Source organism: Pleurodeles waltl, chromosome 4_2 (assembly GCF_031143425.1).
Source record: "Pleurodeles waltl isolate 20211129_DDA chromosome 4_2, aPleWal1.hap1.20221129, whole genome shotgun sequence".
Classification (NCBI taxonomy): Eukaryota; Metazoa; Chordata; class Amphibia; order Caudata; family Salamandridae; genus Pleurodeles; species Pleurodeles waltl.
In genome coordinates, this window is record NC_090443.1 from 524,605,258 (window position 1) to 524,626,640 (window position 21,383).

At 43.7% G+C, this 21,383-nt stretch overlaps 1 protein-coding gene across 1 annotated transcript in view; it reads left to right on the plus strand.

Moving 5' to 3' along the window:
• The window catches only part of KLHL20 (kelch like family member 20), a 155,424-nt gene that overhangs the window by 107,528 nt on the left and 26,513 nt on the right, over window positions 1–21,383 (plus strand). The window contains exons 10-11 of the mRNA XM_069232038.1: window positions 10,576–10,784; window positions 13,130–13,236. Of these exons, the coding sequence (XP_069088139.1) occupies window positions 10,576–10,784; window positions 13,130–13,236 (316 nt within the window). The remainder of the gene's footprint in view (window positions 1–10,575; window positions 10,785–13,129; window positions 13,237–21,383) is intronic.

Sequence of the window (21,383 nt, forward strand, 5' to 3'; positions counted from 1 at the left end):
TTGTGGCATGGTGTACAGACAAGTCTGTTGACCCCCTCTCTGCGCCTCTTTCTGAGGTCCTTTTAATGCTTTCTTTGGCCAAGCACAGCTCTGCTTTGGCCACCCTCAAAGGTTATTTGTCTTCTAGCTCTGCTTTTCTGAGATTACCTAACCAACCTCTTTGTTTAAATCTCCTATTGTTAGTAGATTCCTTAAAGGTCTTACCCATATGTTTCCTCCATCCCCATTCATAATGCCCCAGTGGGATTTGCATCTGGCTTTTATTTTCTTAATGTGCACTTGATTACGCTTCATAACTGTCCTCTCAAACTTCTGACATTAAAAACAGCATTCTTTGTGGCCATCACAGCTGCCGGTGGAGTGAGTGAGCTGTAGGCATTGCCATCTAAGCCAACCTACCTTTCCATCTAACCTGACAAAGCGGTGCTTCGCACCAGGGCTTCCTTTTTACCAGAAGTGGTCATGCCTTTTCATGTAGACCAGTCCATTACCTTGCCTACGTTTTAGGCACCCTTCATCCTTGTAAGGGAGAGGAGAGACTCCCCTGCCTTGATCCAAAAAGAACAATGGCGTTCTACTTTGATTGTCTCAAAGAGTTCCTGGTGGATGATCAACTCTTCGTTGGGTATGTGGGTACGATGAAAGTTTGGGCAGTGCAGAAGCGAACCATCTCTAGATGGGTTGTCTTCTGCATTAAAATGTGCTATGCATTGGCTTGAAAGCAACCCCCGGAGGGTTTGCGCGCTCATTCTACCAGAGTAACAGCTGCAACCACTACGTTAGCACGCAGAGTTCCAGTCCTGACATCTGTCAGGCAGCAACACGGTCATTCCTATACACCAGTGGTTCCCAACCTTTTGACTTCTGTGGACCCCCATTTTATCAATACTGGAGCCCGGGGACCCCCACTGAATCATTATTGGAACACGGGGACCCCCGAGGAGTCATTACTGATAGCTGGGACCTAATATTATTAAATGTTTTAAGCAGCCGCGGACCCCCTGAGGAGGCTTCGCGGACCCCCAGGGGTCCTCGGCCCACAGGTTGGGAACCACTGCTATACACTACTGCCTGGACAGTCGGGTCCGACGATGGGTACTTTGCCTGTTCGGTTTTGCAGGACTTCCTAAATGATCTTGCTTTGCAGACCCTCCTCCTGGGATGGTATTGCTTGGATATCTATTCTAAGGCAAGGAATCTGCAACTAGAAGTCTCTATTGAACGAACAAGATACTTCTTGTCTGGTAGAGACATATTCTAGTTGCACATTCCTTAATGACCCATCCTCCCCGCTCTACAAACTGATTTCTAGGGACAAGGACTTCCCTTCCAGGGCCCTGGTCCTGACACACTAGTGGTCGGTGTTCTTTATGACTCCGCGTTTCTGGCGTGGAAAGTTGTGAAAAGAAACTGACGTCAGCGTGCCAAGGTGGCACCTGCATAGGTCCTGCAGTGTCCTATCTGGGACAATGATGCTGACAACGGACGCGGAGCTGACAGATGCCACCTAACAGCACGCAGGGGTACTGCTTGATTAAAAAAAAAATATATATAAAATCTACAGATCCAGACTGACACCTGGGGGAAATTCTAAGGTAAGGAATCTGCAGCTAGAATATGTCTCTGTCAAATAAGGCGTTACCCAAGGTAGGTAACTTATTCCTATTAGCAGGGGCTTTTCCTTTATTTATGTCTTACAATAATTGTTGCAGCAGATGCTGATCCTTTAATTACTCCTTTTTTCACAAAGTGTTTAAAACGCTTTTCTATATGTAACTAAGGCCCTCATTACAACCCTGGTGATCGTACTGCCAACAGGTTGGTGATACAAATCGCCATATTTTGACCGCGGCGGTAGCGGTTTACCGCTATGGTTGTCCCGGCGGTCCGAATCCGCCAGGTGCAGCGCTGCCCTGGGGATTTTGACTCCCTGCCAGCCTGTCCATGGCAGTAGACACTGCCATGGAAAGGCTGGCGGTAAGGGGAGTCCTGGGGCCCCTGCACTGCCCATGCACTTGGCATGGGCAGTGCAGGGGCCCCCAGGCACAGCCCTGTCGCGATTTTCACTGTCTGCCTGCACCCGCCGCACCACCACATTGCCGCCAGCTCCATTAGGAGCCGGCTGCAATGTTACGGCCGACATCCCCGCTGGGCCGGCGGGATGTCCAGATGCAGCCGGTGAGTTTCCGGCCGCATGGTCGGCCGACTGGCGGTTGTAATGAGGGCCTAAGTGTTTTAAATGCTGTAGTAATTTGCCAATTTTGTAAGTCCTGGTTTTAATTTGGCGCCTAGTGATGTTGATGGTAATTTATCTTCATAGGCTTGGAACTCCTTTGGTAGATTTATGATGATTAGAACAGAACTCATGGAAACTGTTTAAAATCTCCTTGGTATAGGTTGTGGTCTGGACTTTCCTGTCTTTAGTTGCTAAAATATTATGTTTTTTTACCACTGTAAGTAAGATAATTAGTCAACTTTTCCCCGCTTTGTTATTGTCACAGAAATTCTTAGCTTGAAGTTTTGTGGTCCACAGGTGAGGGGTCTCTGGTGTATTCGCATTCTCACAATTTTAGTTTGCTTAGTGTATCCATTCCTTAATTGTGGACTAGTAGTTGTTCAAGTGATTTTATTTCTTTCTTTAGCGAGTTCTATTTTACTTTCCTGGCCCGTTTAAGGAGTCATGATACTATTCATAATCTCTTATTGTTGCCTTTTGGGCATCCAGGATGAGGTCTGGTGATTATCTTTAAAGAAATATTTAATTGCGGACAGTATTTACTGTTTGGACTACTTGAGCAACCATCACTTCCCCAGCCCACCAGATTTCTTTGTGGGATGTGACTAGTCTAGCTCTATTAAGGCCAAGGGCTCTGTGACTATACTTCATCTGTAGTCCGGCCCTACTCTAGAGCCATTTGCTGTTGAGCTGCAAATGTGTATTGGGTATTGCATGGGACTGCTGCTTTTTAACAGATTTCTGTGACTTCTTCATGTATCAGAAAATACTCTAGGCAGAGTAAACCACCCTTCCTTCTCCCTCCACCTCAAGAGCGAGCTAGAGTTGCCATTGTGTCCTTATGCCACAGGGCACAATGCAAATTTGCCTACCCTAACCCACCGGAGGTCCGCTTTCTTAAGCAAAAGTGAACAATGCTCTGTTTTGGAGGTAACATGCAAGTCCAGATGTGGCAGTGGCATGGCAGAGAAAATAGGTCCTGGAGTTAGCTTTTTTAGATTCCAGGTGTGCATGAATTCAGCACAAAAACGTTTTATAGAAAGAATAATCTTTTCTGATAATTATAACCACTAAATAGTCCCTCTCTTATGCGCGGTCACTAAATACTTCACTGAATACTTTATCAATTTGTACACGCCATATATTCATAAGGACAATAACATGGATGAAATCAAAGTGCACATTTTCTGAATTGATTTTTATTCTTTTATATCCAACTGAAGTAAATAATTGAATATAAAAGCGTATTGAAGCATTAACCCCTTGATGCCCTAAAGTGAACAAAGACATTCAGGAAATGTATAAACTTATCAGACAGATGGTCAGCACTTTGGAAATCCCACACTGCTCCTCTGTTGCCAGGACTAGCCATACGCCATGATACCTTGTACTTTCAGTTACTGGGTTCTATGGATACCTAATATGAACCAGTCTACCATTTACAGGCCTAGACTGATGAGACAGTTGGTTTGTTTCAAGACTTCAATAAAGGCACCTGTAATGCAGAACTTAGGCCCTCATTACTACTTTTCGTAATGACTGCCAAAGCTGCTGCAGTCAACAGACCACCATATTAGGAGTTGTGCTAGGACTTCCGCAAATTTATGGGCGGAAGTCTGACTCCAGGCGGTTGCATCACCAGCACTGCCACGCCAGAAAGACTCTGCTCGCCGTATTACGAGCTGTAATACAGCCTGGCGGAGTCTTCCTGGCATGGTGGTGCTGGTGGTGCAAAACCGCCAGGACCCCTCCCCTACCGGACGACTACTTGCCAGAAAAGGTAAGGTGATCATCCAAAAGGGGGGGTGGAGGGTTGGGTGCGTGTATGTGTACGTATGGGGTGTCTAAGTGCGTGTATATGTGCAAATGGGGGTGTATGAGTGCGTGTTTGTGAGCGACCGAGTGGGGGTGTCTGTGTGCAAGTCTGCAAATGAGGGAGTGTGTGCAAGTGCGGATGAAGGGGGTGTGTATGTATGAGTGGGGGGTGCATGGATGTGTACGATTGGGAGGGTGTTTGTGGGTGCATGTGTGAGCGATTATGGATGGGGTGAGTGTGTCTGGGTGAGGCGGGGGCTGTTTGTGGGTGCATGTGAGCAGGTGTGAGCGATTGAGTGATATTGAGCAGACGTAAGGGATGAGTGAATGTATGCGGTGCAGAGGCGAGCGGATAAGTGCGTGTTTACTGTGTGGGGGGAGAGGTGGTGAGTGCATGTATGCGGTGGAGGGGGCAGTGAATGTATGCGCTGGGGTGTGAATGTTTGCGGAGGGGGGTGCGTATGTGTGAGTGGGGGGGTGTGTCAGTGGGAGAGCAGGTGTTTGAATGGATGTGTACGGTTGGGAGGGGGTTTTGGAAGTGTGTGGACAGGTGGGGGGGGGTCTGCATGTGTGTGATGTGTGGGGGTGCGTGTGCTGGAAACGGGATTCCTGTCGCCGGGTGCATTATTGCCAGGGTTTTCGTCGTGGGGTGAACGCCACCGAAAGCCTGGCAGTCTGCAGCCTTGTAATCCGGCTGGCAGGCAGAGGCTACCACCGGGCCAGGCGGCGTTGTGGGGATTGGCAGAAGCCCAAAGGATAAAGCCACAACCTGCTAGAGGTCACGCAAATGAAATACAATAAACGTGCTGAATCCCTGGTAACATAGCACTCAGCAGCCAGACTTAAATTAAATCAGAGGCAATTTGTAAAGTATTCAAATAGTGCATGCACAGTCAAAAAAGTTACACAAAACGCAATACAATTCCACATCCAATTTTTAAATAAAGAAAATATGTTAGTAATAAGGTAAGAGCAAATAAGAAATAGCAGAAATGTCCAATAATGGGATCTTGCGATGCACATTTTGTAAAGATGTAACTGATAATAGCACCAGAAAGCACAATGAGCCAACTGTAGTAGATGTAAACTTAAGACTGAGCGCAGCTGGAGACTAACTGCAGGGGAGCCCAAGTCTGATACAACAAGTGAGTTGTTGGTACCTGGGGGAAAGTCTGCAAGTCAGAAAAGTTCAAAACAGCTTCCGGTCCAAATGCAGAAAGGGAGTTTGTCACTTGTTGAGAAGGAACATCCTCTTTGAGCTGTTCGCCTCTGAACGAGCATCTTATGGATGGAGTCTGTAGCTAGGTCAAAAGCTATAAAGTGTATAATCTATACTTTGACTTTTTCTATGTACACTCTACATCTTTGACTTGTGATAATGTCATTTTGGGTCTCGTCACTGTGAAAACATGTAATTTCTAATGCCATTCATGTTCCACTCTTAAATAGTATACATCCTATCTTGTGGGCAGGAAGGTGCTCTTAGGGTTGACCTGTGTATTTAATCTTGACATTTGGGTTTTCCTGCCTTTCGAAAAGAGGATTTGACAGGCCTGTTGAATGTGGTTCAAGCTGCTGCTGGTAGGCCACACATGGATGCCCTGAAGCCATGTTTTCACTGCCACTGTAGTAGATAGTTCAATAGGTGCTGCAGTCCACAAGTGACATTTAACTTTCCTTGCCAGGGGTTTATTTCTGCACCATATACTATGGCCTTCTAGAAAAACTAAATTTACCAACCTGGTTTAAAGCTAATTCAGACATGTTTTGGGGTCAGAGGGCATACACAGGGCGGGCACGGCATAGGGTCCCTGTGTTAGAGTTCAAACTGACCACTGAATAACAAAAAATGAAAAACTGGGATGTCACCCAAAATGGAGCACTCTACAACAGATAAAGATATATATTGAAAAAGTGTTGTGGGTTCCACAAGTGGCATGACTACTCTACAGTTAATGACTTTAGAGCCAATACCAGTGATGCTGAATTTGGGTTAGGAGTAACATTTCTGAGCAGGATGGATGCAAAAAACAAACATAAACCCAGTTTCTGTTGACAACAGACCTCAGATTAGCGTGAAAAAGCTTTGGTTACTAGGTTAAGTTGAAGATAAACTTTCCTCGCTCCATGACTTTTTTTACCCAGACTATGGAAGAAAAAATGCCCTGAATCCTCCACTTTCCAATATTCCTCAGGCACATGTAAAGAGTTTCTCCATGATCCAGAGAGCTGTTTGGCTGCAGCATTAGCAATGTAAATATGCAACTGCTACGTACACCATCTCTTGAGGGCTACAAATGCTGGTAAGAGGAACATAACAATATTCCGCAGAACAGCGTACTTTCCATAAAGAGCAGGCACCTGCACTTAATTTACTGTATGTCTCGTTGGTTGCTGGGAGGCCATTAACTCAACAGCTTTCCTTTCTGCCCGTGAGCTGAAACAAATGCCAGACAGTCAGGTTAGGCTACGTTGTTTTTTAAACTGCCACAACCAGAAGCCTAAATGGCCTGAATGAATATGGCCATTTTCAACACAGTAGTATAAACACTATGTAGGGGAAATGCCACTGTTGGCATGGTTACCCCCTAACGTTTTGCCTTTTGTTGATGCCAGCTTTCGTTGAATGTGCTGGGACACTGCTAACAAAGGCCCCAGCACCAGTGTTCTTTCGCTAAAACTCTACCTTTGTCTCCACAATTGGCACAGCCCTGGCACACAGATAAGTCCCTTGTAAATGGTACCCCTGGTACCAAGGGCCCTGTGGCCAGGGAAGGTCTCTAAGGGCTGCAGCATGCATTATGCCACCCTGTAGACCCCTCACTCTGCACATGCACACTGCCTCACAGCTTGTGTGTGCTGGTGGGGAGAAATGACTGTCAACATGGCACTCCCCTCAGAGTGCCATGCTCACAACCTACTGCCAGTGGCATTGGTAAGTCACCCCTCTAGCAGGCCCTACAGCCCTAAGGCAGGGTGCATTATACCACAGGTGAGGGCATAGCTGCATGAGCACTATGCTCCTACAGTGTCTAAGCCAATTCTTAGACATTGTAAGTGCAGGGTAGCCATAAAGAGTATATGGTCTGGGAGTTTGTCAAACACAAACTCCACAGTTCCATAATGGCCCATAATGGCTACACTGAACACCAGGAAGTTTGGTATAAAACGTCTCAGCACAATAAATCCACACTGATGCCAGTGTGGGATGTATTGAGAAATGCACACAGAGGGCATCTTAAAGATGCCCAATGCCTGCCAGCCCAACTGCTAGTGCTAGGCAGACCGATGCCCAATGCCTGCCAGCCCAACTGCTAGTGCTAGGCAGACCGGTCTCTGCCAGCCTGCCACTTCGATACTAGTTTCTGGCCACATGGGGTGAGTGCCTTTGTGCACTCTGTGACCAGGAACAAAGTGTGTCCTGGGTGGGGGTCCATCACACCTCCCCTGCAGGAACTGTAACATATGGCGGTGAGCCCCAAACGCTCCAGCCTGGTGTTACAATGCCCCAGGGCACTCCAGCTGGTGGAGATGCCCACCCCCCGGACACAGCCCCCACTTTTGGCGGCAAGTCCGGAGGAAATAATGAGATAAACAAGGAGTCGTCATCACCCTGCAGCCAGGACAGCCCCTAAGGTGTCCAGAGCTGAGGTGACCCCATCCTTAGAAAATCCTCCATCTTGGCATGGAGGATTTAGCCTAATAGGATTAGGGATGTGCCCCCCTCCCCAAAGGGAGGAGACACAAGGAGGGTGTGGCCACCCTCAGGGACATTAGCCATTCGCTACTGCCCTCCAGCCATAAACACACCCTTAAATCTAGTATTTAGGGGCGACCCTGAACCCAGGAAATTAGATTTCTGACGACCTAACAAGAAGGACTGCTGACCGGAAACCCCCGCAGAGGAGGAGGAGATGACCACTGTTTTGGCCCCAGCCCTACCAGTCTGTCTCCAGATTCAAAGAACCTGCAACAGCAACGCATCCTGCAGGCCCAGCGACCTCTGCTACTCAGAGGACTGCCCTGCAATTCCAAAGGACCACGAAACTCCCGTGGACAGCGGCTCTGTCCAAAGCAGCAAAGAAGAAACCATCTTTAAAGGGACTACTGAAGCGTGAGTCCCCACCACTCTGCACCCAACACCCCCGGCCCGTGTCCAGAGAAACCAACACCGCAGAGAGGACCCCAGGTGACTCCAACGACGTGTCCACCCTGAGACATCCTCCCTGCACCCCCACGAAGACTGCAGAGAGAATCCAGAGGACACCCCTGACCGCAACTGCCCAGTAACAAACAACCCGACGCCTGGAAGAAGCACTGCACCCACAGCCCCCAGGCCCGGGAGGGACCAACTACCAGTGCAGGAGTGACCAGCAGGCGGCCCTCATTTTTGGCCAGTCGGTGGCTGGCCCGAGAAGCCCCCCTGTGCCCTAACTGCTTTGCCTGAGTGACCCCCGGGTGCCTCCATTGATTCTAATACAAAACCCGATGCCTTATTTGCACTCTGCACCCGGCCGCTGAGGGTGTATTTTGTGTGCCTGTTTGGGGATTCCCAACCCCCCACCCCCGTGCTCTACAAAACCCCCCCTGGTCTGCTCCCCGAGGACGCAGGTACTTACCTGCTAGCAGACTGGAACCGGAGCACCCCTAGTCTCCATACGTGCCTATGTTATTTGGGCCACTCTGACCTCTGCACCTGACCGGCCCTGTGCTGCTGGTGCTGGGTGTTTGGGGTTAACTTAAACCCCCAACAGTGGGCTGCCTATGCCCCAGAGACAGAATTTGTAAGTGCTTTACTTACCTGACAAACTAACCTTTACTTACCTACCCCAGGAACTGTTGAATTTTGCACTGTCCACTTTTAAAATAGCTTATTGACATTTTATACTAAACTGTGTACATTACTGTTTTGATTCAAAGTTCTATATTTACCTATGCCAAGTACCTTACAATTTATGTACTTACTTGAAATCTGAATCTTGTGGTTCTAAAATAAATTAAGAAAAGAATAATTTTCTATATAAAAAAACCTATTGGCCTGGAGTTAAGTCTTGTGGATTCCCATGTATTGCCTGTCTGTGTACAACAAATGCTTAAAATTATCCTCTGATAAGCCTAACTGCTAGACCACACTACCACAAATAGAGCATTAGTATTATCTATTATTGCCACTATCAACCTCTAAGGGGAACTCCTGGACTCTGTGCACACTATCTCTCACTTTGAGTGAGCCAGCTTCCTACCCGCTGGAAATGCTGAAAATAACACCCATATTATTCAGTAGCTGAGAGCTGATATATTAGCGAGGTAGCCCTAGGTACCCTTGGGATGCAACGAATCCTTCCATTTATAAGTTCTGAACTCCTACACTATATAGTGCTGAAATATGGAGCAGCAATGCTATCTTTCCACTGTGAAAACAAAGTGTTGGAAGAAAAGCAACAGCAACTTGGGTCTGCAAAATTTTCTCCACTACTTACGATGCTGCTTTCCTGTCTGATTCTCTTTGATGGTAGCACTGCACACAAGAACAACTTTACAATTCTTCACTTTTTCCTTTTACTGAAGTAGAAACTATTTTTTTCCAGTGGGTTTAAGAGGCACTGGTGGAGTGAGTATATTTTATCTTGCCTTTGCTTGTAGTTGCTTTGTGATCAAGTTCCTGGTAGTTTCCTCCTAAGGTTCCACTTATTCAAAATGCTTTTTAGGTTTCAGAGTGCACATTTGTTGCTGTGATAACCTTGAACAGGTCTACGCAGATAAAGAAAGTCAGTTTATGAGTTCATATTATCTGTCTCAAAGTACACCCAGGAGCAGCGCCAGCTCTTAATCAGTCCTTGGCAGAATCTTTACCACTTCATTCTACATACATCATTCTGCGACAAGACATTTACTTTACCAGTTTCACCACAGTGCGAGACGAAAAGAGACAAGACACAACTCCTTGATGTCTAGGAATTGGCACAGAATTTAAAACTGATGCTCTTTCTCCTGGCAACTGATTTTTCAAAGTATAGTTTCACTGAGGTACACTATGTGAAATCAACACTGCTTTTGTTGTTGGGGAAATACTGCTTTCTTCTCTTCATCCAGTGTTTAGTACTCGGAGTACAGTTTTCTTACAGACATGCTGCTGTGAGATAATGCATTTCCTGTATGTTGTGACAACACCCCCACCCCCCATTGTTGTCCCCAAAAATATTTTGAACGGATGGTGAAACATGCCATGGAGAAATCTAGCCTAACCAGCTATGCTGGCTTACTGCAGTATGTGGCTGCAATTAAATCATGTTTCTAGAGCTGCTTTGTTTCTTGGTCGGGCCTGCATGTATTTATTTGACTCGGATGTTAATCTGTTTGCCTCTGTGAGGAGCACATTCATAGGTTTGACCGTGCGTGTGTGGGTGTGTGGTAGAAATGTGACTTTAGGAGTTTGGACTGCAAACTCCTGTGCTGGGGTAAAAGGGTGTTTTTATCAAACTATACAACGCGTACTTCTGCTTAGTATTGTTCTGTCTCCACAGTGGAACGCTACAACCCTCAAGAGAATCGGTGGCATACCATCTCCCCAATGGGCACGAGGAGGAAGCATCTAGGCTGTGCAGTTTACCAGGATATGATCTATGCAGTTGGTGGACGAGATGACACTACAGAGCTCAGCAGTGCCGAGCGCTACAATCCCAGAACTAATCAGTGGTCTCCTGTGGTGGCCATGACATCGCGGCGAAGTGGAGTGAGTGTTAAGAGATGCCAGACTCTTGTCTTCATATAAGGCAATTTTTATTTTATTTAAATTTTTAACTGAAAGGACAAGGCATGGTGGTTTTGAAGAGGTTGCAGCTTATTAATGCCTTTGTTTTTATGATTGAAAGTGTCTGTTTTCGCAAGATGACCAAATAAAAATGAATATAAAAGGCTTTACTAGTCCTTGGCACAGCAGATTGTCAACAAGCATATTTAAAATATTATCACACTGCCCACTACTTCAACTCCCCAGTAACAGACTCCAGTCTGCAGAGGGCACCTCGAAACCTGGATGAGAAGAAAAAAGGACCAAAAATGTCAAAGGAAAGCCATAACAATAACAGAATATGTGCTATACTAATATATATGAATTAACATGTAGACAGCTGTATTTTTTGACTATTCCTTGCCCGAGTATGAAACAAAATATTGAGAGACTGATGCTTTTTAAACCACTTCAGAAGTGCACCTGAAGACCAATGATGTTTAGCCAGGGCATTATTTAAATTGCTCCTTTAACGTGTGTAATGTTAACATGATTGTGGCCTTTAAATCTTAAATTTTATTACTGCGCCTGCCTTTCTTGGCTCAGATTCCTAAAAAGATCATGCTCGACTGGGCCTAGGCCTCTGTAGTGGCTCCAGCTTGGGCTAGAATAATGTGGTATCCAACACTCCTGGTTGCCATCTGATTAATCTGCCTCTTTGGGAGGATCTTCTGATGCAACAGCAGAGCAGGTCAGGGTCTTGTACCTGGGCCTGTGTAACCTACACCTCAATGCATGGAGATTGAAGGGCGTCAGTTGAGTCCATTTGATCTCCCTTCGAGAAGTCGTTGACGTTATCTTGGTAGTTGAGCGTCCTTCCTCAAAGTCTGTGTACCACCAGGCACTGGTTACAAGTTTGTGGCTTGGTGCGACAGCCACTAAATGGATCATTTACATGCCAAACTGTCCAATGCTTTTGATGTTTGGCCCAGAAAGGACTTGCACTGGGCACTGTTAAAGGATGTTTGTTGGCTGATTTCTGCCAAAGCCCTTTTTAATGCCACAGTGGGACTATAATGTGATTCTAAATTTTTTTGATGTGCACCCTCTTTGAGCCAGTGCAGTTGCCCACAACACTTTTAGACCCTTCTAGCAGTGTCAAATCTGTCAGTTCATTGTGCAAGTGAGCTGCAGGCACTTTTGGTCTTGCTGCGTTATACAACATTTTTTCCAGAATAACTGGTGCCAAGGTCTCGAGCTGCATTTTCACTGTAAGTAGTGACACCTTTCATGTGCGACAGGCTTATCACCCTTCCAAACTTCTTTTCCCCACCTCAGCCCTCGAAAGAGGAGAGGAGGCTCCATTGTTTGGATCCAAGATAGCCTGTCATTACTATATTGACTGTACCAGAGACATCGGGTGGATGATCAGCCCTTTGGGTGTAAAGAAAGGCAAGGCAGTGCAGAAAAGAACCATCTCTGCAATTAAATCTACTACACACTATCTACGAAACAGCCATCTGAAGGATTAAGGGCCCATTCCACTCTGGCCAAGGCTGCTTCTACTGCACTGGTGCCTGTCCTGGGTATCTCTCAGGCTGCTTAGTGGACATCAGTGCACACTTTCACAAAGCACTATTGTCTTGACAGTTGTAGGGAACTGGGTTTTTGTTGCAGTAGCCACTCTGCACTTTTTGCCTGGTATTTGATGTAACTTTGAATGAAGTGCACTGGGTCCCTGCCAACCAGGTCCCCAGTGCCAGTGTTCTTTCCCCCAAAACTGTACAATTAGCACATCCTTTAGCACCCTCTGCAAGTCCCTATGGCCAGAGGTGCTAACGAGTGTTCCTAAGTGCTGCAGCACTAAGGGGCCCCTCACCAAGCACATGACAGACTGCCGTTGCGGGCTGCATTTATATGTCTGTGACTTGACAAAGACATATATTGCATGGAGTGTTGGTGCAGACAAAAGGGAAAACATGATATGGCACACAGCCTGTGTGCCATGTCCACTAACACTCCATGCAATATATGTCTTTGTCAAGTCACAGACATATAAATGCAGCCCGCAACGGCAGCCTGTCATGTGCTTGGTGAGTGGTCCAATAGGGACCCTCTTTGGTACCCTAGTTACCAGCGGTACCATTTACAGAGGGTGCTAATGGTTTTGCCAATTGGGGAAACAACTCTGCAGTTTTGGGAAAGAGCTCTGCCATAGGGGGCCTGGTTAGCGGGAACCCAGCGCACTTTCAGTCCCAGTACAATGTCTTGTACTTCTTGTATGTCATCTTGTTCTTGTAGGAGGTCTACTACCAAAGTCTGAGATCAATTTTGTTTCTGTTCTGCAGGTCGGTCTCGCAGTCGTGAATGGACAGCTAATGGCTGTTGGTGGATTTGATGGAACAACTTACTTAAAGACAATAGAAGTTTTTGATCCAGACGCAAACACGTGGAGGTTTGGTTTACATTTTAATTTCCTCACATTTTATCAATGGATTTGGCTACTAATGAATTTGCTTTAGTTTACAGGTGTTTAAAGCAGGTGTACCCTGCTAATACTCAATTGTCTTTTTCAGATACTAGTGGCTCAAACTAGAAAAATATGTAAGGCATTTTGAATGCCTGCATGCAGTACTTGTCTTGGAGGTATGAAGGAATACCAGGCACTGAAAAATATTAGCAGAATTACAGAAAATCTAAGTACTATTTAGGAGCAAAAATAATAGCATTATTTAGATAGTAGAGAGCAAACCATAAACACCATGCGAAGTACAGTAAATCCTAACCTTGACTCAGACATGTAAATGCATGTAAAGAGTATAGCAGTAGAACTGGGTGGACCAGCAAGAAAACAATTGTGCTGAAACTATTGACAGTTAGCAGATTGATGGGGAAAATTAAGTAAAGTATATGAAGTGAAACTACAGTTGAGGGGTAAAATATAGGAAACCATAAAAAAGGAACAGGAAACTCCTACTCTTAAGGGGGCTAGGAATGATGCTAAAAAATAGCTAAGCAGGTGCAACAAGAAAAATAGGCAGTAAATCTGAAATAAAGTATGTAAAAATGTTGCAGGACATAGTCAGGAAACGTGTCCAGAAAGCAGCCAAGCTCCATCCGAATCCCAATATAGGAAAGGGCGAGCAAAGCCCAATTGTAATCCTGCTCCTGTGTGGGAAATCATTTTAAGACCAGTTGGTATTGTACTTTATGCGGTGTGTGCAATATAGGAAATTGAGCACTGCTAGTGATAGCTGGCAGTCCGGAACATAAACTATATACTAACATGAGATTACAAAACTACAAAGTTGCCAACAACTGTAATGTGCAGTAAAAAACACTTTCTGAAAATATCTTATTCAGTTAGGGCTGGGATTCGTGTAACTGTACTGTCTACTCGAATGACTCAGCTGCCCAATTGTCAGCCTTAGATAAAGAAAATGAACCTTCATAAACCGTCTTGTAGCAGGGAGATTGAAAATAAACTTGAAATGCAGAGAAATTTTGTTAGTAGTTATTAGACAAAAGGGATTCTTGGATTCTGACCTGCAGATGTTCAGACTTCTTCCAGGAGCAGTATTTGTTGCACTATTCATTTTCTCTTAGCATGCCATTCTGTTTCTCTTGGCAGTACAGGGCTTGCCTTTTCTGTCTCCATTGATAAAGGTGCTCTGTAATATTATGGAATGAACACAGAGCCAATAACATATACTAATTTTAACCTTAAATACAAACTCCTAGACCTTCTCCTGCTGATGGAGAAAATATTCCAAGGACATAGCCCACCTACTTTTTCAATATTTTCTGTTTGTCTTACTGCAAACAGTACCCCAGTGTACCCTATCCCCAAAATTGAAGCCAGGGAAACCCTTTTTCCTTGTGCAGAGCCTGTGTGCCCACTCACAGGCGTGAATACAGTTATAATTACAATGACTGTGTTGGAAATTACTTAAATTGAGTTATTTTACAATTCAAGGTAGAGATCAACAGAAGGTCCCCTTCATGTGCATCTAATGAGAATACTCAACACACATCTATATTGATCCACATGAATTAAACAAGATATTAGATTGATGAAAACAATAGGAAACAAACTTGGTATTCCACAAAGTAAAAATGTATGTTGACGCAGTGCTCCTTTGAAGTGCAAACTGAGCCTGAACATTGAATAAAAACCAACAACAAAGTCACCACAGTGTCTTGTTGAAATTCAATTGTGGTACAGGCAAACAGTCATATTGTAAGAGTGTTGGTAAGACACAAATTGCAACATCCAGCCAAATTTAGCATCTGAATACTGATTTGTAGAAAACCAGATCTTCGTCAGGCCAATATGTGGTAGATACACCCAGTGTGATAGAATTGAGCTAAGGTGCTTGTAAAAAAATAAAAAAAATAATTGAGTACAAAAGGTATTCTGTGGTAGCACCTCCGTTCACCTCCAATGAAGTTAAAGGAGAATACACCAGCGAAGCAGATTACCAAATGGTGGTGTCAAGAGTTGCCCTCCGGATGATACAAGCCAGGGCCTGAATACACAAGGGACAGGCTCCTAAAGTGTTCTGTGAAGTAATAGGCTTTCTGAGAGATACATATACGCAATAAAATGGAGGTATTCACTAACTAATTTACTATTTTGCCTAGCGAGTTGTCAATGCTATCGGGGGTTAAGTGCTCCCTAATTGTCTGTAAAAATAGTTATTTGAGTCAGACCAGGCCTTAAATATAGAGGATAAAAAAGCTTTGGTCATTTAAAAAAAATAGAACGGTGTTATTTAGAAAAAATTGTGTGGTCTACTCACCAGTTCATGTATGCTATCAGGGTAAAGTACTCCTCAGTAGTCATGTAAATGTGTTATAACTTGACCTTACCCGTTTTTTGATAGGTCATGAATGAAAATCTCCAGCCGCTTGGCATTGTGGTGGTTTAGTTAAAACGCTGATGCGGGCTGTTTGTAGCTTGCACACTAAAAATGCCACAGAAGAGATACTTATTAACCTCCTCAGGTATACAAATATGGACTGGAGTCTGGTTCGGTTTATGGGAGGCAGTGCGGTCTAAGGCGTCCTGAAAAGCACCAGATTCTCTTTCGATGTCTGTCTTGTAGGCAAATAATATATCATTGCCGGGTGACCCTTAAAAGGGAGCACTAATTCTACATAGAGAAAAAACTGTTGGCCTACAAACAAATGAGAGTTAAGATAAAAACATCACACATGAATGCTAGACATTAACAAAACAAACACAAACTGCACCTGAAGACCTAAAATAGCTGGTATTGAAAAACGTACAACTGAACCCAAGTGGAAGGGACATTGGACTTATTTTAAACATAGGCAAATGTAAATTGATCCATATATCGGACTCGGTGAACAAAGGATTTAATGGATATGATAAATTGGTCGACACAGGGGCAGGAGTTTAATGTATAATCACACACAATATGTGACACAATAATGTTATTTTAATAACCTCCTCGTATGTCAGTTTTTGTGTTTAGATATTGACCAGTCATTTTAATTATAATTGTACTAATTTCTCAGATTCTGAGAAATATCAGGATATCCCAGTGACATGTTTAGTCCCCTCTTCTGTGGCCACTCAAAACTGGTTCAGGGTTAACTTTTCTCCCACTTGGTTTGGAGCCAGTCTGACTAGAGGTACAAATGCAAGTATTTACTTGTGACATTGAAGCAGATTGTCTCTGGTCTGGGAGCAGTTTTCACACTTCTTTCACACCTAACTCAGAGCACCGGCTGGGCGATTGCTGGACAGCTGATGCAAATGAGCCTCCAACAACTTCAGGCATGATAAAGATAACTTTCTTAAAGGTACATTTCCCATATATTTAATAAAAATCGTCTTTACCATTAGATTGGATTTATATAAATATACAAAATAAGTCTTTGAATTGAATCTTTAGCTGGTACAGGTCAGACATAGATTAAAGTGTATTAACTATACTATACCAGCTACAGCCGACTGACCAGTGCCAATGTCGTTTTGGGCCTCATTACTAGAGGAACATGCTATTTTGGATGTCTCACATGTCCCAATCTTGAACTTTATGCTCCTTACCTTGTGGCCAGCAAGGTATGCCTAGAGGTGACTTATTTAATATTTGAAATGAGGTATTCCAACCTGTTAACAGGGAGACTTTGACAAGTCTGTGCAGCAGGGTTCTAGCTGCCGCTCGCAGGCCAACCAAGGTTGACCGGAAGCTGTTTTCACTTCCACTGTTGTGGATGGCACACTAGGTGCTGCAGTCCATATATGGCATTTAACTTTCAATGCAATGGGTGTATTTCTGCACCGTATACTATGGATCAGAAAAGGATTGGACTTGCTGTCTTTGACATCAGAGGAGCACTGAAGGACTGGACCTGCTCTTGTACCTAGGGTAAAGAAGAGGACTCCAAGGACCAGGTGGCTGACCTTTGGTGTGGCTACAAGGACACAACAAGCTGTAAGAGGCCTTTTCCTGGAAGCGCCCAGATGACAAGTGGCAACTGGAGCTGGACTTGACTTTGCTGTGGCCCTTTGCCTGACACTTTGAGAGTCTATAAATGCCCTTCCCTGAGGTCTTTGGGGTTGTTTGGGTAGCAGAAGAAAGTTTGGCATCTCTGAAAACAATTTTATCCAGATCTTTAAGAGGACATTCAGGGAAAAAAGTATCTGGCTGACAGATCCGTGCTGCATAATTTGATTTCAGCTTTATACCAGTCAAAGCCTTGAGCAGCTCTGAAAAAACAACCAAGTCCCATTCTGTGTTGTATTCACAACATTTTCAGCAAAAAATCTCCTTAGCTCCATTGAGACTAACCTCTATCAAGGATCCAGCCATGGGTTGCATGGTGGGGGCCTCAGTTTAGGCAACAACCTGCTTAGAGTAGATTTTGTTACTCAAAACCTTTCTGTATTTGGACTTAAACACTTTTTTGACTTTCACTGGGACCAACGCACTTGTTGTATCCCACCTGGGCTCCATCGCAGTCCACCTCAAATTTCACTTAGGCACTGGTCTACTGCTTCTATAGAGTATCATTGCTGTTTTGTTTATTATTTTTATACCACTTCCACTTAAATCTTTAAAAAAAAAAATAATAATAATACTTCGGTTTGCCTTATTGGATTTTTGTCATTTTAGTCTTATACTTTTTCCTCTTTATTTAACATTGGTTATGGAATTTTATTTTGTGTCACTTTTCCTGCTGTGTATGCACTAATTAAATACTTTACATATTGCTTTAGATTAAGGACTGGCTACTTTGTGTCACTTTACCAGGGATTGAGCACAGGTTTATTGATATAATTTGTGTGACATAGAGCAGGTAGTGTTCTCCTTTTGAGGTGTGCACTTGTCCACTTCAAATAATAATCTACTTTCATACAATATAATTGGAAACACAAAGATAGAAGAGATCACTATGCCTCCCTACAGTTAAAATGGCATAATTTAAAAGTCAGCCGTTCTGTACTAAGTAAATATACAAAAGGTTAAACATGACTTTAGTTATTATTAGATAGTGAGAGTTTTCTAAAGATGACTTGTAGGAAATTAGGAGCACAACGTAATTTTGATATGCTCTCATGATTTAGAAAGTGTTTTGATGATTCTGTACATTGTGTAATTCTACTAGCAAGAACATTCTGTTTAATATGTTTTTCTCTTAGACTTAACCTCTGGATAACAGCGTAATTGATGGATAATTGTTTTACTTTATATCTGCATCCCTGGTTAGTAACAGTGTTGGTTATTTCTTGACCTAAATTCCTAAATGAGGCATAATATGAAGCATATAGAGAGTATATTCTGTCATGATTTCTGTACTGCCCTTTTTAAATAATGTTAAGCAAATACAAACATTTTCAGTCAATAATCAGATCCGCATGTCTGAACTCAACTCTCTGACTCCCATAGCATGGCTGAGCAGCTTAACTTGAGATTCTGACGACTTGAAAACCATTTTTCAAGGATTACTCTTCAAATATAGTGCTTAGAAGTTCAGTGATTGCATCATCTGAATACTCAGGCAAATGGGAGTTATTAAAGCAGCTATCTTCTAAAATTGTTCTTGAGACCCAATTCAAAAAGCTTTGTATTACCTGCAAGAAGGCAGTATTTCGGAAAGTTAGCTTTACATGCTAAATCCTACATATGCAGGCCGAATTCCAGACCTGTATGTGCTTTGTGTTTATTCTGAGGTAGATGAAGACATTTCCTGAAAGTATTGCACTGTATCATGTCCGGTGTTGAAGCAAAACTCCCAGGAAATGCTTAATGTTTGTAGATCTAGGCAGACAAGAATTTTAGTCTTGCCACTTTTAAAATCACGTTAGTTGACTGACTTTGTCATGTGGCATTTAGTATGTACAGTGCAAATTTACAGTGGTGTTTCTATGCTCTATAGTTGATAGATGGTGTCTTGTTCAAGAACCGCCAGGGTTGTAGTATGCTCGCCATCAACAGCAAGGTATGCTATTGAGGGCTCCTCTCTATCCTATCACTTAACATCCAAGCAGTGTTCAACATAAAAGCATTATTCGGTGTTGAAGTCCTAGACCTCACCACTGTCAAACTGCATCGACATTGATGCATCAGTCAGTGTTTTGGACCTCATCTTCAACTTGAATACACCTCTCGGCCGAGTGGATTTGGGGCCATATGTATGGACACATCTTCCCATAGACACATAATGGGTAAAACCCTTTGATACATCTGGCCCTTAGAAACTGAAAAGGAGGGCCTAATCACCTAATCAGGAAGTATCTCCTACTGTACATTTTTCAGCAGCTCCATCCCTAACAGATCCAATATCTCTGCATTTTTCTCCTTTCACTATGGCTTCACCACAAGTGTCTTTATCAGTGCCGTTTCTTAAGGTTACAACAACGCAAAATCTGCCTGCTGCTCAACCAGTTACTACAGTACCTCTGCATCATAGGAATCTTTATGGAAGATCTGGATAGCCTGTCAGAAGAAGGAAATCCAGGCAATTCCAGTTGGTGGTCTAGAAATCCTAGATCATCTTCTCTGGGTAGAATTATTTCTTCTTTCTCCATCAAATGCTACTCATTTACTCTTACAGACTCTCCTTATTTTCTCGGTGCCACACTACATCCCGTCTTTCCATGAGGTTTTAGTACAGCAGGCAGAAAAACTGAATATTATGATGCCTTTAACACACTTATCAACATCTGTGATATTCAGTACCTTAAATCACTGAGTTGTGTCTAGGCCTTTGGAGCCTGTTCTCCTTGAGCTGGTGCAGCAATTATTCACACCTACCTCATTTAGATCTGCTACTGCTAGGCTTTTAAACAAATAAAACACTTAAGATCAGGACCCTCTATTTCGTAGAGCAGACTCAATGAGTGCATCAGTAACCAGAAAATATCAGACAGTGGCACTGTCAGCCACTGTCTCACTGGAAAAAGAAAGCAAGTGCATAGACTACATTGGCAAAAAAGGTGTGCAGAACGGTAGGTGCAGCTATGAAAATAGCACAGCTGCCTTGCTAGGCAAGTAAAATAGGTCCCCTTACAATTTGCTCCAGCTCATTTCTGAAAAATTGCATAGCTGGTGTAGGCAAGATTTTCAGCAAGTCCTTAATGATCATATTATGGTTTCCAACCAAGTAAACTGCTCTGAAGGTGACTCTTTAGACCCAGCTGTGCATGGCTGCTGTTATGCTATAGCATTGAGTTGCGGTTCTTAACTTTGCTTTCCATTGACATAGATGGAAAGCAGTAGGCCTTGAAAAGACAAAGGAATATGAAGTACCTCATTATATATCCTGTGACAATAGTTTAAATTCCTGGAGGTTTCCGACTAGTAGCCAAGGCAACATCAGCAGCAGCAAAGGCAACAACAACATCAGCAGCAGCAAAGGCAACAACATCAGCAGCAGCAAAGGTAGCCTTGCCACCAGAGAGAGTCTGCCAAAGGCAGACGCCGCCATCAACATTCAGCAGCAGCAGCAAAACCAAGGGCAAAGCATTGACTCCTCACTTCCTCCTTTTCCAATAGTGAATCCTACAGAAAAAAAACAAGGGACAAACGAATGCTGAATATTGCGGATAATTTCTACTCACTAAGGTTCAAACCTCCATCTCTAAAAGTTTCACCAAAGAGATTCTACCAATTCGGAAAGAAGCAGTTTCAAAAAGAAGTGAACACTCTATTGGAGGAACAAGCGGTGAAGGACATCCCTAATCATTAAAAATAAGAGATTTATTTCTATTACTTTCTAATGCAAAAAAGGAACCCAAACAGGAGCACAGGCTCATTTTCAAACTCAAGGTAACCAACAAATAGTCAAAGAAGGCAAGATTCAGATTGCTTGCCTTGATTCAAATTTCCCCACGATTACATCAAGTTATGACCCATGAGTTCCATGAATATTGAGCATGCCTAGTTCCACATCTCAGCATAGGATCAGAAATTCCCGGGGTTCCTGGTAGCAATACGCACTTCCGGTATAAAGCCTTACAATTTAGTCAGAAGCCAGCACCAAGAATTTTCTCATAGTGTATGGTGGAAGTGGCTTTACAAATCAAAGAACAAAGGATTTTCATTTACCACTTGAAAGATAACTGGC